We start from the raw sequence: 18494 nt of genomic DNA, 5'->3' as shown, positions 1-18494 counted from the left end.
ACTTGTGTATACTTCAAACAGTAAAAACGGGCTGCCTTAAGGGCAAAATTGATCATTGAATGTTCACCTTCTTGAAAGTTGATTTAACAATGTATTAAAGGAACCCCTCATTGAAACAATAAAAAGAACTACTTCCAAAAAATAACAAGCATTGGAAATGCAATAGGTCTCGCAGCATTAGAGTTTGTGCTTTTAGAATTGTTTATGGTTTTTTTTTTTTATCTTTAGCATTTTTGTTTCCTGTAGGCAATGCTAAAGAATTACAAAGAAAAAAAGCCATAAACAAATCTAAAAGCTCTAACTCAAATGCTCCGAGACCTATTGCATGCACCCATTCAGTTGTTGGCCTCTCAGCTGAGTCTGCCAACTAGACAACAAAGTGGAGGTGGGGCGGGGCTGCTGGGAGTAGAGCTGTGGACTTGGAAGAGGCAGGGCTGCTGGGAGTAGAGCTGTGGACTGGGAGGAGGGTGGGGCTGCTGGGACTGCTGGGAGTGGAGCTGTGGGCTGGGAAGAGAAGGGAGCGCTGCTGGAAGTGGAGCTGTGAACTGGGAATAGGGCGGGTGCTGCTGGGAGTGGAACTGTGGACTGGGAAAAGAAGGGAGCGCTGCTGGTAGTGGAGCTGTGAACTGGGAATAGGGCGGGTGCTGCTGGGAGTGGAGCTGTGGACTGGGAATAGGGGTAGGCGCTGCTGGTAGTGGAGCTGTGGAACCGGAGAAGATCGAGTTTCTAGCTGCTGAAACTGGAGCTGAGGGTCAGGGTGAGGTGCTGCTGAGGGTCAGGGTGAGGTGCTGCTGAGGGTCACGGTGGGGTGCTCTTGACCCGGATCCGGACCAGGTTGAGACGATGTTGGGAGAAGGGTGATGTGCTGCTGAGGCTGGAGGTGTGGCTCGGGGGAGGGGAGTGCTGCTATCCAGTTGCTGTGGCTCAGTAGGGTGGCGAGGTGCTGCTGAAACTGGAGCTGTGGTTTGGGGGAGCTGCTGCTAAAATTGGAGAGCTGTGGGTCGGTGCTGAACTGGAGCTGTGACTCCTGATGAGGGTGAGGTGCTGCTAAATCTGGAGCTGTAGCCTGGGGGTCGATGAGGTGCTACCAAATTTAGAGCTGTGGCTAGGTGGTGCTGAAACTGCAGCTGTGGGGTCGGGGCGACGGCAAATGCTTCTGAAGTCGAGCAGTGGGTTAGCAAGCGAATGGGGTGCCGCTGAAAGTTGAGACGATGGCTGGTAAGAGGATGAGATGATGCTGAAATTGGAGCTGTGGCTGTGAAGAGAACAAGGTTCTCCTGAAATTGGAGCTGTGAAGAGACCAAGGTTCTGCTGAAATTGGAGCTGTGGCTGTGAAGAGAGTGAGGTGCTGCTGAAAGAGGAGCTGTGCCTCTGAAGAGGACGAGGAGCTGTGCCTCTGAAGAGGACGAGGAGCTGCTGGGAGCTGTGGCTGTGAAGAGGACGAGGCGCTGCTGAGAGCTGTTGCTGTGAAGAGGACGAGGCGCTGCTGAGAGCTGTGTCCCGGAGCTGTGTCAGTCAGTCAGTGGAGGCGGGGGCTGTGTCTCTGAAGAGGACGAGGCGCTGCTGAGAGCTGTGGCTGTGAAGAGGACGAGGCGCTGCTGAGAGCTGTTGCTGTGAAGAGGACGAGGCGCTGCTGAGAGCTGTGGCAGGCAGTTAGTGGAGGCGGGGAGCTGTGCCTCTGAAGAGGACGAGGCGCTGCTGAGAGCTGTGGCTGTGAAGAGGACGAGGTGCTGCTGAAAGAAGAGCTGTGCCTCTGAAGAGGACGAGGCGCTGCTGAAAGCTGTGTCCCGGAGCTGTGTCAGTCAGTCAGTGGAGGCGGGGGCTGTCCGTCAGTCAGGTGAGCAGTGCGCTCAGTGTCACAGCGGAGCCCGGGGGCTGTGCAGGGGCGGGAGGGGGCACGCCACCGAGGCTGCAGCCCTGTCCGAGCTGTGCCAGTCGAGCCCGGCGGAGAGTCCCAGGCAGGGAGCGAGTGCCGACCCCAGGAGCCTGAGCCGGGCACAGGGCGAGGTAAGCACCGGCCCCTCTCTGCGGAGGACCCGAAATCAAGCAAAGGTGTTACTTTTGGGGGGGGCTGGAGGGGGGGGGGGGGGGGGACGGTTGGCTCAGGGTCTGAACCCTCAGTGAAACAGCTTGCTGGGGGAGGGGGCACTTAGCTGCGTGTTTGCGGCTCTCAGGGTCTGAACAACACGCGTTTCTTGTTTGTTGAGGGAGAGACCCCGTGAGACATGCCCAGGAGGTCTCGGGGTCTGAACAATTTAGGGACCTGCTTCTTGGGAGGGTGGGAGGAGGGGAGACTCCCGTAGCGTGTCCGGGGCATTCAGGGTCTGAAGCACACGTGTCCCAGCTCGTCGGGGCAGAGACAGCCCGAGGCGCGTGACCTCGGAGTTTAACCCGATGCTCAGAGAAGTAAGTTTCATTCCAGCAGCGTCCTCAGGCTCATAGCCACACACATTTTCGCTCTCCGGGTCCGGCCCTGCGACCCAGGAAGTCGGTTTATATATCCGTACGGTTGGCATTTCGTTCAGGGACACTAACCCACCGGGCACTGTACTTCCTGGGGATTTACCTGCCCATGTAAGTATGACATATAGAGATTATAATATAATATTAAAATAACGTTGCAATCTGAAAAAACATGTTTGCATGCATCCGTTGTAAACTAGGGGGAGGGGGCGGGAGGCGGAGAGTTGAGGCAGGCAGGCATGGGAGGAGAGGAGGAGGGGGGAGGAGAGTAGGGGAGGCACGGCCTAGCGGCCGTGCAGGGGGAGGGGGCGGGAGGCGGAGAGTTGAGGCAGGCAGGCATGGGAGGAGAGGAGGAGGGGGGAGGCGGCCGTGCAATCAAGTAGTGAGGGGGCGGAGTTGTGGGAAGGCTGAGAGAGAGAGTAGGCGGCTGGGTGCATGTGCACGCGCTTTTAAGCTCAATGCACATGCGCATTGAGCTTAAAAGTCACGGGCACTGCAAGGAATCGCCACGATTCCTTGCAAGTTAGATAAAGTCTGGATGAGCCCCTATAGTCTCGCTTGCTCGATGCGCATGCGCATCGACAGGCGAGACCTAAAAACCATGGATTGAGTGTTATTTGTTATACATTTTTAAAAACAGTTGAAGATTGAACATCACTTTGAGATAAAGGTGTTACCTCAGGTAAGTCCAATTACCATGCCTCCTTTCAAACTCGGCTGAAGAATTAGATTAATCAATTGACGTGACAGAAATGTGTACTGCCATGAAAGAAATGCAGCTGAACAAAACACTGGGACCAGATGGAATATCAGCACATTTTTATTAAATCTTTTTTCAACATATACTACTTGCCTAACCTCTCCAGCTAATTTGGGAAATGTGACGTTGTCATTAACTACGAATTAGGCAGAAATCTCTAATCACAACTAGGGAAAAATATATTCGACTGCCCCTTTTACCTCAGATAAAAAAATATTTACTAACATACTGACAAATTGACACTGTAAATGGAAGCCTTACCTCATAAGACTCATATCAAGTAGACATTGTAAATGAAAGGCAGGGGCCAGAGAATATATTTTAAAAAAATATCAGTATTAATTGTGAATGCTCAGAAAGCATTCTACCACCCGAGATCGAAGAACTTAAGAGATGCTGGAGCAAACAGATCTAGGAAAATGTATACTGATAGGATATGAGGCCCATGCTGCAAGGGTCAGGCTTTATGGTAGACAGTCAGAACAGTTTACACTTCAAATGGGATGGAAACAGAGATAGTCACTCTACAAACTCCTCTTTGCGATGGTTATAGACCTTCTTCAGAAAGAATTTATTTAAAGTGGGGGTCAAAGACATACCATTGTGCGCAGATAAACAAAATCTGTCAAGGTCGCTTTTGAAGGTGACATAATGCCAACTTTGTCAGGCCAGTGAAATCCATTACCTGACAGACAGGCAGCGATAAACTGGCCTATTCAAAGGACTCAAATTTTAGAACATGGTACTCCCTTTACATTCCCTGGATAAGTAGAATCAATGTTCTTAATATTTTAGACCAGAGTGCTGTAAGATATACAGGTGACACCTGTACCAATCCTAATTGAGGAGCTGAAAAAGGTACAGGGTACAATCAACGACTTAGTAGGGGCAGGTCCCCAATTAATACAAGACTTCTGATGGCCTTAAGGGAAAGGAAGGTTTGGTGTCCTGATTTTATACAATAATACTATGCAACTTTTATTGGAGCCACTGTAGAATGAACTGCGAGAGCGAGATAAAAGTGGCTCCCCATGACTAGGTACTAGTGGGCTGGACCCTGTGGGACCTGCCATTATCATCTACGGGGCTATGGCCATGCAATATGTACCTTCGATGCTCACTAGAACAGCACTAGAGGTGCACAACGAAAATAGGAATGATGATACATGTATGGTGTGAGCGTCAAAAACATAGTATATATTGGAAAGACTCTTAGTCACATCAAAAGAGTACTGGATATCAAAACTCAGACTGGTGTTGCTGAGGCTTTGGGAGAGAACATGAACTACATACACCTATCGCACAGATTAATCTTCATGCAAATGACTGAGGTACCAAATATTCTAACCATGCAAAGCTGAAAGAAAAGTGATCTCCAGAGTACAACACAGTGGTTCTACAAACGTTGCCAATTTTTAGCCATGGAAAAATTGAACTAAGGCAGAAAGAGAAGATGTTTGCGAAACGTACATGCCATTGATAGACTATTAAAATTACTGAACAATCCTTTATATGCCAGCGAGACTAAGAGTATTATAATTATTTCAATATTAATAACATCAGGAAGAGATGGCTACTCGGAAAGTAGATGTTGCAGTAAAACATAAAAACGAATTGAACTAGGCGTTTGATGATTATTCTGAAATTTTCTTTTATCTTCCTGCTTTGAACTTAAAAGTGGCAGTAAGAAGGAAAGCAGTTAGGGGAAAGGGGAGGGTTGATATTGGGGGCATGGAATTATAGGGCGTTTACAAAATGGATACAATGTAGAAATAAGCTATTTATAGGTTATTTGAAAACTTCATAAAAAGAAAGATTAAGGATTCCTGGGCTTGCTGTGTCAAGTCCAATGTCCAGTCTTCTACCACGACTTTTGAGAACTACCTTCAACCACTTTATTGACTTACAAACGCACTGATCATTACATATGATCTATCACGTGATTTATTTATTTTTTAAAGTATGCCCGGGTTTGACTATTTGGTATGGGTTGGAGAGTATGAATGGGTTACATTTTATATCATGTGTCTGTATTTCTGTTTTTTATCACACTGAATATCATTAAGTTTAGTTCTCAGTAGTTAATCTAAAGGTCAACATTTTGAGTCACAACGCAGGAATTGCACTGAGGCGCCTCGGAACTTGGACAATAACCTGAACTCATGCCTTATGTAGTAGCTGAATCTAGACACTTTATACAAAAAAATGTAAACAAATATGAGCTATACCGCTTTTTGTCGATACAAATATGTATCACACCATCCAGGTGCCATTAAAGCGTGCACTACCATCTTAAATGGGCTATATCAATACTTTTTTTCTTCTTCTTCAGTACTACTTTTTATCTTAACTGCATTAAAGAAAAAGCTTCACAAAGTACACATTGATATGATGGCCCTACTCGTGAAATCTAGGCAAAACTCTGACAATCTATCATCAACTGTCAACATTTGACTTTCCAAGTACCTAGCTATGTAGATTTCCATTAATTCACCAAACGTATTACCTACATGTTTTACACTGTACTGGTGCCACGCATTGCCTACAAATCATGCACTCAAGCCAATAGGTATAACCATATATTCAAATGATAGTTGTTGGCCTATTAGGTGTATGAATTAACCTCAGACTAAAACTTTTTTTAGTTAACTAGTCGTGATTTATGAAGAGCATATTGACAAACAAAAAGCATCAGTGCACCACAGACATTAGGTACAATACAAGTAGATACACCGAAAAAAGCTCTACTTAACCCTATTGACTAAAGAAAAAAGTTTAATAGCTTTCTAAAGCAGACGGAGAGGTGAAGTTTATTTCAAGGCCTTTAGAATTAGCAAACACTGCATGGTCGAGCCATACACATACTTAAAGTTGGTGTGGCGCCGCGGCCAGGGCGACTGACGCTGGAATCTGGGGACCACGGTTCGATCCCCGGCTCCGGCGGCAGGTTAGCCCAGCACCATGTGACTCTGGGCAATAGCTCGCTTAATCTTCCCAACGGCCCCCAGCGCCTAGAGACCCTTACGGGTGATTGTGCGCTTTACAAATGTGGACTTTACTAAAGTTCAGGACTTTGATCTTCACTCTTTTGTGCACTCTTCTGTGCAGACCAGCAGTCTAAATGTCAAATCAAATAGAAACAAAACCAGATCAACGTCTGAAAACAAAAACTGCCAGATACTCTCTAGAGACTACAAATGAACACGTTCTAGACTACACCCACATAACTTAGACCTCAGCCAATAAAGGACTTAATTAACACTGTCACTTAACCAGTCGCAGAGCCTTGCCCAATGCCCAAATACACAACCCCTGTTTTCGAATTTGAACAAAAGATTTGATTTTGACATGTGTATCTTGAACTCCTTAAAGAAACCTTCACCTCCTATGGACATTTTAAGTATCTAAGAAATACTCTCTACCTTGTAGCACTCATTACGCAGGATATCAATACATGCACAAAGTTTATTTAAATAACCTACTACAGACCAAAACAAATTATCCAAATATGGACCCATCACTGGCTTTTTAGTGTTGCTAAGACGCTTCAAACCATTGCCACCTTAAAATTATCCATTAGTGTAGATCAGAGGCTTTCGAAGAGGCTTTAGATTAAATTGTGGCATTGACAAAACTCTGTTGAGCAGGAAGGCACAGTGTATGTACGAATCGACCAAAATCGAGAACAACGAGCTGTTCGCACACGGCTCTATACAGACCGCACTTAATTGCTTTGGCTAAATGATGTATAAAGTTTCATTTAAGATATTTGCTTGAAAATACTTTAGTATCGGCTTGGACTACACCATCCGTTGTTTCAATTTTTTTTAATGGTGTGGAATACCACAACATAAGGAAAACGCCTCATGCGATGCTAAGCAAGCTCAGTGTGTAAATAAGAACTTTGGTGTACTTGGTGCATTTCATGCTAAATTGTAATGGTTTTAATTAACTACACAATAAAGTCACTTAATGTTCTTTTTAATATGAAGGAAAAAGTCCTTAAATCCCAACACCAAAGATACTCCTGTGCTTTCATCATATTAGAATTTTCAGCTGACTTACATGTCGCACAGTTCTTACTAATCAATCAAGTAATACTGTGGGTTTGGACAACATATGCGGACTTAGTCCACAGATATCCAATCCCTGGCTATCTCACAGTGCACACTAATCCTGACAGGGTACCGGATGGTGTCTGCAACCTTAGAACATGACCGCTCTGACGCCCCCAAGGAAATCATGGAAACAGATATACCCTTTCATGGTTACCTTAGGTATGCCCAAAGGGCGACGAAAAAAATATGCACATTGGAATTTCAAACATTTATTGAAACAATTGGATTCTTGTGTAAGATACATGAGCTGGAATTATTAGTAAAAGGAAACAAAGCGTTGTTACCAGCATTACAAGAATGGTGAAGAAGATGAATAAATAAACCATTATAAAGTTGCAGTGATTATATGACTATATATCATACACAATGCCACGAATTATGTGGTAGGAGAGAGACAAATTATAATTATGCAGCAACAATAGGCAAATTTTGCAGCACATTTTTTGATAGTATTACTTCATTCTTTTGTACATTTTACACTTGTTAACACGTCTGGGCATCTGACACACTTCAGTACCAGTTAAATACTCAAATATAGCAATAAGCAACAGAAAAGTGACCAGTCAACCTTTGTGAAAGGCCCTACAAAACGCTCCAACACAAGCTGCTCCATTTTTTAGTAACATTTGAACTGTTTGACAATTTGTTTTTGTTCAAATACGCAGATTGTGCAGCAGATGATGGATTATGTGGCAAATCTATAACTACGCGAAAAAAGTCGCTGCAGAGCAATCAAATAATTCCTATGGCCCTGATCATAAGGGAAACTCTACTCTAGACAGCGTAATAAGAAGAGCATTCTGCCAGATCTCTTGGAGAAGCTTGACTCCCCATGTATCTGTATGTGTGATGTAGCCAGAAGTCAGACTGGTATAGAACAGGCCACCATAGTTTTCAGGACAGTGATGGAAGTCAGCAGGACTAGCATTCAGTCATAGGCGAACGTCCCAGATAATCCATGGAAGAGCACCTCTGACGACCCAAAGCTCAGAAGCAGTTTATATAATAAAACTGGCTTTGTTCACACTGCGTCTGAGGTACTGTGCTAAGTCATTGTTCGTATTTCCGATTCAGAGGCGTCTCCTAACGGACAACAACATATAAGGGCAGCATGCTCAGTGTACTTTATCCTTGAATATAATGTACAGTGTTGTGAAAAAATGCTTATGAAGAAACGTGTGTTGCAAGCAGAACATTTTCTCGAGTATGTTATCATGTATATGTGTGTAAAGTGTTTTAAAAGTCACGGTCTAAAAAGATGTCAAGATTAAACATTTAAAATGAAAGATTTTATCCACGGGCCCTGTTGAAACTCACAACACAGCATTTTGGAAAGACACAGACCCTGATTGAAACGCTGTGTGTTGGTGGTGCTCGCTCGAGCTCTACCTAATCTTTTTACTTATTAGTGTTGTATTGCTGCTAAAAATACTACTGCTGCCATAAGAGACAGTATTTTAAAATGTATAGGTTGAAATCGAGTAGGACTTGTACTCGCATCTGTTTTTAAATAAATACCTTCTAACTCCTGGAGAATTCACGTCCTCTTACTTACACCATAATAATTAGACCAAACGCACTCCGCTGCTTTAGCGGGACTCGGGGAAAACTATTTACCCCGGCGCCATCTTTGTCAGCGCTCTAGTGGTTGGCTGCCTGCAAATGCCTGTCTATTTAAGCAGACCAATGCAGGCGCGCAGCGACACGCCGGAGATGCGCCAGAGATAAGCCCGTCTGCGCGCCGGCCGCGCCTAGCGCCAAGAACGCTGCCGGATTAAGGTATTCAAGGGAATCCTTATTGAGCATAGGAAAGAGGGTAAGGGGCGGGCCTCAAAAAAACCTGTTACAGTCCTCTGTCACCCTGGGGTGTTGCCTAATTAATAGCAGATCTCTGATCAAACACCACCAGGAGGTGTCAAGCCTGCTAGAAGATATGGATCTGGACGCCCTCTTCATTACAGAGACGTGGACTAATGTGGACTCCTCAGTGGAGTTGGGCCTCGCCTGCCCAGATGGGTATAAGATGTTCCATAAACCCAGATCCCAGGCAAGAGGTGGGGGTGTGGGGGTGATCTACAAGGATAAGTGGGACTTCTCCCCCCTACAGGTGGATAGTGTGGTAGGCATAGAACTATTGAGTTTTTCCTTGCAAGAACCTAAAGGAAGAATCCTGACCGGCCTGATTTGCTATAGGCCGCCAGGCCTGGATACGCAGTACCAGGCATTGTTTGATACTATCGCTGCCTTCGCCATGACCCACTCCAGAATGTTGCTTTTGGGGGACTTCAACCTATGGGACAATGGGACCCTAGGGAATCACTTGAGGGACTTACAGCATATATGTGGGAATTGGGGCCTTGACCAGCTGATACTGGAACCAACCCATTAAGGCGGACATGTATTGGATCTGATATTTGCAAACCAGACTGAGACAAAGGTGATCGATATCTTACCTCAATGCTGGACTGACCATTTCTTGGTCCATTTTCAGGTTACCGTACCTATCCAGGGGAATGGAAATGCCTGCCCTGTAACCTATCGAAAGGGTAGGGACTGATCCAAATTACCAAAAGATAAAGTAAATCCTATTTTTACCAGTCAGATATTCTTTGACCCAGAGGACTCGGTGGGCCAGAACTATCATGTTTACTGTAACCGTATCATAGATACCCTTGATGAGTTTGCCCCCCTGAAAAAGATAAAAAATAGAAGGAAACCCTCAGCCCCCTGGTTTAACGAGGAGTTGAAATCCCTGCGCAATCAGTGCAGACAGGCAGAAAGGAAGTGGAGACGACTCTACTTAGAGTCCGACAAAAGACTGTTAAAGATAGAGCAGGGTAAGTATAAAGAGGCCATTGCTAAAACAAATTGAGAACCAAAAGGGGATAGGTCCATAAACACGTAGTGGGGGCTAGACCTTATATTTAAATTGCAAAAACACACAGTGCCCCCCACCACAATTACTCATTCAATATTCAAGAAGGGTAAGAAACCAGTTTATGGTAACCACCCTTAGACAGCATTACTCAGTGTCTATCATTTTATGCTTTTTTTCAAATTTTCAAAAAATCATAACAGAATAAAGGACTACGTATTGGAATATTTACAAGACTAAATACACTTTGTACATACATCAAAAAACAAACATTATTTACACACTAAAAAACGTTTCTGCATCAAACATTACAAAAAATTATAATTACATCACAACCAACAAATATTACAATAAAAACATGACGAAAAATGATTTCCAAGGGGGTATAAGCAACTTAATAGCTTGTAAACGCTTAAATACTGGACCAGCCGGTCCTAGTGTCGTGAAGTTGACAATTTATTCCACCCAAGAAAGACTGCTGACGCGTTTCAAGAACCAGGCACAAAGTCACTGGTCTATCATCAGGGCTGTTTATTCTTTGTATCTGAAAAGATGCAAAGACATTGTTTTACTTTAACAGGCATATTCATAGTGAGTGCCTTTCTCCAATCGTGGGCAAGGAGTGATGATAAAGGATAGCTACATACCAAAATTGTTTTAAAGAGGGGCGTGATGGTTAATCTTCTTGTGGTCCAACCCGCTAGTTATTGAAGTGGCCAGACAGAGATGTCTAAAAAAGATGGGAAATTGGTTTTCAATTTAACCCACTCGGGTCTTTTAATTATCAAGCTCCAGTCAAAGATGTAAAAAAAAAAAAGGGGAGAAGCGTACCTTATTTTTTGTGAACTGCCGTAGCACGGCGAATTTTGCTTGTACGACGTCACCATCAAGGTGTAATTCTACAACAGTAATGGCATAGGTTTAAATCATGTGTTTTTTTCAAAACATTCTAAGTGAGTGGATATAACTCACAGAAGAATTAGCCTACCTTACTGAAGTATCTTGTTCTTAAAGATTTAAAGGGAGAAACCGCAGTCACCGTCCTGTAATAGAACGAAACGCCGATTTCAAAAAAAGATCTCTCAAAAATATTGGATGAATGCTCAGACCACGATAAGGCGGTGTTTGTAAATACCTGCTCCTCTGCCACAGCACGCCCGCGCTCGAGTATGCTTTCTTTCAATAAAGATGGCCGCCGCACTTTTCTGTTTGTTTTATACTTCCTGGTGCAAAATTGCATTATGGGACTTGTAGTCGCATTTAATCAAATCGCATATTCTAGGCGCCATGGAGAGACATATATACGCGACATGTTTGCCTATCCATTTTATCGTGCTAATGCGATCAACCTAATGAAATTTTTGGTGTATGCGCTGATAAATTATGAAGCGCATTGGTACTGTATCCCATGCTAAAGGTACTTCTCAAGATTTGAAGTATATTGCAACTTGAGCATCATACGATGTTATTCTCAACACATCTCATGGCCATGGACCACAATTTTTAAAATTATCGAAATAGATCGAAAGGACCACAGGTAAAACCAGGGATGTCAAACTGATGTAGGTCAGCTCTGGTGAATTTTACCAGACAAGTGTTATATATGCGCTATCTCAGACAGGCTATTGAGGCCAGTCTGTGCGCTGTTGAACTTTAGAATAAGATATGCTTCTTTCTGTAATAGAACTCGCTCGACGTCATGGCATTTAGACTTGGGATTCATGGTGTACAGTACAGACCATTGGAGTTGTTGTTCGTTGTGGCCCTTTTCGCAGAAATGTTCTACCATTGGAGGAGACATTACCTGCTTCTTAATCCGGGATCGGTGCTGGCTGATTCTTTGATTCACTTGTTGACTGGTTTTTCCTATATAAAGGGACTGGCACGGACATATTACCATGTAGACAACATTCTTAGTTCTGCAATTGGAGAAATCCTTGTGTCTCCACTTTATGCCTCGGTGAACAAACTCGTCACCTTCAATTGTACTGGAACAGGCGACACAATTTCCACACTTATGGTGGCCTTCAATCGGCTTAAGGTTCCATTGCGCAAGTAGATAGCTTTTAGGCTTTGGAATAGCGATGTCCGCCCTAATGAGTTCTTCACCAATACTGCGATTTTTTCTGTAGGCAAAAATGGGTTTGGGAAACGGGCAATTCAACCCCTCCAATAAATGCCAGTTCTTTAAAACCGCTTGTCATAGTTTGTGTGTGTCCGGACAGAAAGTTGTAACGCACACGAGTTTGTTCAACGGTGTGCGTTGTTTGGGTTGCAAAAGACACTCCCTAGGCGTGTACTTGGCACGTTTGAGCGAATGCTTAAGGAGCTTCCTAGGGTAGCCCATCTTTTTTAGACATCTCTGTCTGGCCACCACAATAACTAGCGGGTTGGACCACAAGAAGATTAACCATCACGCCCCTCTTTAAAACAATTTTGGTATGTAGCCATCCTTTATTATCACTCCTTGCCCACGATTGGAGAAAGGCACTCACTATGAATTTGCCTGTTAAAGTAAAACAATGTCTTTGCATCTTTTCAGATACAAAGAATAAACAGCCCTGATGATAGACCAGTGACTTTGTACCTGGTTCTTGAAACGCGTCGGCAGTCTTTCTTGGGTGGAATAAATTGTCAACTTCACGACACTAGGACCGGCTGGTCCAGTATTTAAGCGTGTACAAGCTATTAAGTTGCTTATACCCCCTTGGAAATCATTTTTCTTCATGTTTTTTATTGTAATATTTGTTGGTTGTGATGTAATTATAATTTTTTGTAATGTTTGATGCAGAAACGTTTTTTAGTGTGTAAATAATGTTTGTTTTTTGATGTATGTACAAAGTGTATTTAGTCTTGTAAATATTCCAATACGTAGTCCTTTATTCTGTTATGATTTTTTGAAAATTTGAAAAAAAGCATAAAATGATAGACACTGAGTAATGCTGTCTAAGGGTGGTTACAATAAACTGGTTTCTTACCCTTCTTGAATATTGAATGAGTAATTGTGGTGTGGGCACTGTGTGTTTTTGCAATTGCTAAAACAAAGGCACTTTTCTATGCCACTACCATACTTCAGTCACCAAATAGCACTAAAACGCTCTTTAATATCATAAGAGACCTTTCGAACCCTGCCTGCATGAGCAATAAAGTGGTTGCAACACAAAAACTTTACGACGAAATCGCCGTCTTCTTTGAAGAAAAGATTGCTAAAATTGTGGGGGGGCTTGCTCAGGGTAAGGCGAGCAGCCAGGATGTACCATCACAGATGGTTGAGGAAGAACCACTGGTAGTATCATCTATGGAGAGCTTTCCTCCTCTTACAGAGGAGCTCTTCACCAGCTTGGCGCTCAGTATATCCTCAGGGTCTCCTTTAGATCCCCTTCCTCATAGGATCTGGAAGGAGTATGGCCCAGAGCTATTCCCCTGGTTGCATTTGATCTGTTTCCAATCCCTGGAGGAAGGAGTAGTGCCAGAAGTATGGAAACAGGCAGCGGTAATTCCCTTACTTAAGAAGCCTACGCTGGACCCAACAATTCCGGCCCATTTTAGGCCTATATCTCTCCTACCCTACCCTATAAAAATTCTGGAGAAAGCTGTTAGTAGGTCCCTGACAAGTTATCTAGAAGATAACTGCCTATTGGATAAGGATCAGTTTGGATTCCGCCCAGGCCATGGGACAGAAACTGCACTGGCAACCATGATGGACACCCTGCGAATGAGAGCCGACAACGGCAACTCATCAGTACTAGTGTTGTTGGATATGTCGGCCGCATTCGACACGGTTAGCCATGCAGTCCTACTAAGTAGGCTGGAGAAACTGGGCGTGAAGGGTAAGGCCCTGAAATGGCTACAATCCTACCTGTTGGGCAGACAACAGGTAGTGACTTTGGCACCGTTCGCTTCCCCTAAGTCCCTGGTCCACCATGGAGTGCCACAGGGCTCGTCGATCAGCCCTGTCCTCTTTAATATATATCTGCAGCCCCTGATCCCTATTATAAAATCTTACGGGATAGATTTGATTAACTATGCTGACGACACCCAATTGGTGTTTTCCCTGGAAGGGGAGCATGCGGTGACCATGGATACTTTTCAGAAATGCATGGGTAGGGTTTCCGATTGGCTTAATGCAAACTCCCTCCAATTTAACGAGGGGAAAACAGAGGTAGTCTACTGCGCAACGGCCAAATTGAGCCAGCAATTACCTTGCGAGATTAGGCTCTCGCCGGGAGCTGATCTCTGCATCCCAGTCAAGACCGTGCGGAATTTGGGAGTATTGTTTGACGAAAACCTCCAAATGGTATCGCAAACTAATAAAACAATTAGTGTCTGCTTTGGCCTGCTAAAAGCGCTTACACAGATTCTGCCCCTCCTACCCGACGAGACTAGACCGCTGGTGGTAAGGAGTGTAATTCTGGCCAGACTGGATTACTGCAACTCCTTATATCTGGGTGCCCCTTTATACATCTTGCAAGGGCTCCAGAGAGTCCAGTCTCTAGCGGCCAAACTGGCACTCAATAGACCCCGCGGCCCCTCTACTACTATGGCGTTGAGAGATTTACACTGGCTGCCAATAAGGAATAGAGTCCCATTTAAATCTCTGTGCATTGTCTATAGAGCGCTACATAGTACGGGCCCTCTTCCACTGCAGGAAAGACTCACCTGGTATAAGCCCACTAGGTCTCTGCGCTCTTCCAGCTTAGGCCTGGCAGCTACCATCAGAGTTAGGAGATCTAGGATGGGAGGTAGAGCTTTCTGCACAGCAGCGTCTCGCCTGTGGAATGAGCTGCCCCAGAACATTAGGCAAGCGGACTCCTTGATAGGCTTCAGAAAGAGCTTAAAGACGTGGCTATTTGCCAAAGTCTGAACTCCCGGCGCCCTCCCACCTAGTCTTCAATTTGTCGCTTCCATCTGACTAGGTCTTCTGTCTTTTCAAAGCGCCAGGATACCCGCAGAGTGGCAGTTGCGCTATACAAGAACATACAATACAATACAACATACCTACATCTACTACCAACAGGTAGGTATTAATCAAAAGGGTGTCAACACCTGCTGGCATCAGTCAAACGGTGCATCATTCTAGAAAACTGCACCTTTCCAGCAAAACTGGGCCCATTCATTTACAGAACAGAAATATCAACCGTGGTGTACTTCAGGGCTCAGCCCTGTTACCAATGTTATCAGTTTTTGGCACACCCATGCAGACATCTTAGACTCGCACGAGTCCAGCAAACTCATGTGTGCCGACAAACAACTCCATGTTAAGTGTAAAGACGAGCTCAGCAACCTTCACAAATTGCCTCACTGCCTTTCACAGGTTGGTAACTGGAAACGGGAAAATGGCTCTGTATAAATTGTGAAAAGTAACTCCTAGGCAATCTCCATCAATCCTGTCCCATTAGCTTGACCAGATGAACCAGCAGTTCCCCAAACACAGTGCATAAGGTGCGAAGCCCATGTTATGTTATGTTATGTTATGTTATGTTATGCACTTTTATTAGGCGCACAGCTGCTCCAGCGAAGGAGCGTCCTGGCGCCGCGACAAGGTAGCAGCATAACACAACGAGATAAAAACACAATAGGGTGAAGCTAAGGGAACAGGAAAGTTTTCACCGCACGACGGAATGAGAGCAAGTCCCTATGGGCGCGAATCGCCGGGGGAAGGGAGTTCCACAGCATAGCTGCGCGGACTTGAAAGGAACGTCCACCGGCTCTGCTGCGCTTAAAGCGGGGGACAACAGCTAGTTCTAAGTCAGCAGATCTTAGTGCTCGCGCCGGAGTGTAGTGAGCCAGAAGTTTGGACAAAATCACCGCTGGAGATCCCTTGAGTATTTTGTAGGCGACACAGAGGACCTTAAACTGAATCCGCTGAGCCACCGGGAGCCAATGCAGCGTTCGCAAGGTACTGGAGGTAGGACAAGATCTAGGTAGTCCTACCACCGCTCTCGCAGCGGCATTCTGAATCCGCTGTAAGCGACCGATTTCAGCTTGGTAGACTGCTGCTTCAGTTTGGGAATTCATATTCGGCTAACCATTCCAAATCACTCACCCCTATGTTTTCTACCTTTGTTAGCTAAGCAGAATGTTAGACGAAAGGAATCAAGGACAGACTTTTCCAGAACACCTGGAGGTCCAAATAGTCAATTCACTCTGAGCTCCATTTTTGCCCCTGGGTGTTAAACTATTTCAATACTAATTTATAAACAGAGGAAACTATTGCCAACTATACTTGGCCATCGTGTATGTATCTCCTGACCAGTGTGCCATACCAACAAGCCACAGACTATGGCCATCAAGGAAGTATAAAACTGTGAGTTAAGCATTGGTCAACACCACCTTGCATAGCATCGAAAAAGATGTGGCAGGAATAAAAAATAAAAATCCCTGCTGACAAACAAAAGTACATACGTATGTGATGAAAGCATGACAGCACATCCAGTTCTATAGGTTACTGCCCTTTTCAATCCAAGATCAAGTGTGAGAAGTTACATTTCTGCCTGGTAAGGATGGGGAAAAACACCACATTCAGAATGTTAAAGAGAGGGTGGTTTGGATCTTGAAACTTCTAAGTCTGTCAAAACCTACTAGTTAAATGTGCAATTAAGAAATGTGAACAGCAGAACTGCCTACCCTAGACCCCAAAATGTGTGTGCTTGAGAAATACTTGCCGGCGGCTGTGGTCAGGGAAGCACACGTTTTAGTCAAAGGAAACTTGCTTAAAGAAATGCCTTCCAAAAAAGGTGAGCATGTGACTCATGGCAGTGCTTCCATGGTTTGGGATCTGAAGCAGATGACATACGTTGCTAGTTGGTTTGAAATGGTTTGGGATCTGAAGCAGATGACATACGTTGCTAGTGGGTTTGAAACCACCACCAGTGTAATCCCCACATTAAAACACTACACCAATATGAGTTTACATCTAAATTAATCAATACAGAGAAGAGATGACAGTGACATATGTGCATAACTTACTTTGTTCGATATAGGTGAGGTACGTTAAGTCAGGTAATTTTAGATTTAATTAATAGAAATTGTAAGGAGAGGGAACATTGATTTTCTTGTTTATTTTACACACTCTCTTCAAGGTAAAAACTTATGATAACCTACACGTAGAATCATTTTGGTATGTTTTGTATCTATAAAACGCATACTACGGAAGAGCTGAGGGTACGCCATGTAGGTCATGTTATAGATGACACGGGCCGTCATAAAAACCTCCCCGACGTACCTTTTGGGGGGTGTGGTAATGATGGGAGCTGTAGCTGCGAGTGTCAAATTAGTTTCGGTTTATAAGACACAAGTAATGTGTTTAAATCATGATTTGGAGGGCATTGCCAGTTAGGTGGCGAAAGGATGCTATTCACGTCAGAACTGGTTGTCTCCGTGGGTGGTATGCCTTGCAGGACTCAATGTAAACACGAATTTCTTCATTTGTCTCAGAAAGCCAATGTATTGATGGAGGATAGAAACTATACAGCAGGTTGGAATAGGATTTTATACAAGGGGCTGGAGGTTATATGGGTAGTAATGCTGTGGTTCACATAATCTCCACATTGGAGAATCCTGCAGTACATTCCTGGCAAGCATGCCAATCACAAACACCTGGAGCCTTAAGCATCCCTCGCCACAGTGCTAAAACACAACCTAGGCCTCGGACCGCGGTGTTGAGTGACTACAATGGCCGAATAGGAGCGCCACGATCCAGGACTAGTGATTGGGGTGAGGCCCGGCCACTTGGGCTCGGCTAGCCGTACCTGCACGGGCTCCTGCAGCACTGTCATCCTCTCCGCCGTGCCTCCCTGGCAGCAGCTCGGAGGTCTCGGTGACGGTCAGGACTTCAGGCTGCGCTGGCGGCCTCCGGCAGCCCAGGCTCATTTAAACTCACAGCGACCGTTACCGGGGAGAGCCGAGGGAAGCCGAGCCACCTCGGGAAAGTGAAGCGAGCCGGAAGCCTAGAAACGAGAGTTGCCGAATCTGCTCGGCAAAGCTGCATAAGGCGGAAATGAGGTGCCGAAAGTGTTGGACGCACCGGATGTAAATGTAGAGCCTGGATTGTTTTAGTTCAGAGAAACTTTATTAGCATTTTTTTCGCAAAAACCGTTATTGTCAATTTAAAGCTTAAAGGGCACCTCTCAGATTACACTAAGTTTGAATCTGCCGTTTTATTATTTATGCGTTTTTATAGCGCCTGCTAGGTGTAAGAGCGCTTTACAATAGAATCAGTTACGTTACATAAGGACTTCAGAGCAGAGCCGCAACTAGAGCCACATTTCGGCGGGAG

General features: G+C 44.7%; 1 protein-coding gene across 2 annotated transcripts in view; it reads right to left on the bottom strand.

The window, feature by feature from the left end:
- The window catches only part of CDC27 (cell division cycle 27), a 1228661-nt gene extending 1210472 nt beyond the window's left edge, over positions 1 to 18189 (bottom strand). Inside the window, exon 1 of one of the 2 annotated variants that reach the window (XM_078645032.1) lies at positions 17968 to 18189. In XM_078645032.1, coding sequence (XP_078501158.1) covers positions 17968 to 17994 — 27 coding nt within the window. In that variant the 5' untranslated portion in view covers positions 17995 to 18189. The remainder of the gene's footprint in view (positions 1 to 17967) is intronic. The other variant, XM_078645031.1, reaches the window with a different exon arrangement.
- Between the last annotated feature and the right edge of the window lie 305 nt (positions 18190 to 18494).

This window comes from Lissotriton helveticus, chromosome 5_1 (genome assembly GCF_964261635.1).
Source record: "Lissotriton helveticus chromosome 5_1, aLisHel1.1, whole genome shotgun sequence".
Classification (NCBI taxonomy): Eukaryota; Metazoa; Chordata; class Amphibia; order Caudata; family Salamandridae; genus Lissotriton; species Lissotriton helveticus.
This window is presented reverse-complemented; position numbering and strand designations above follow the sequence as displayed.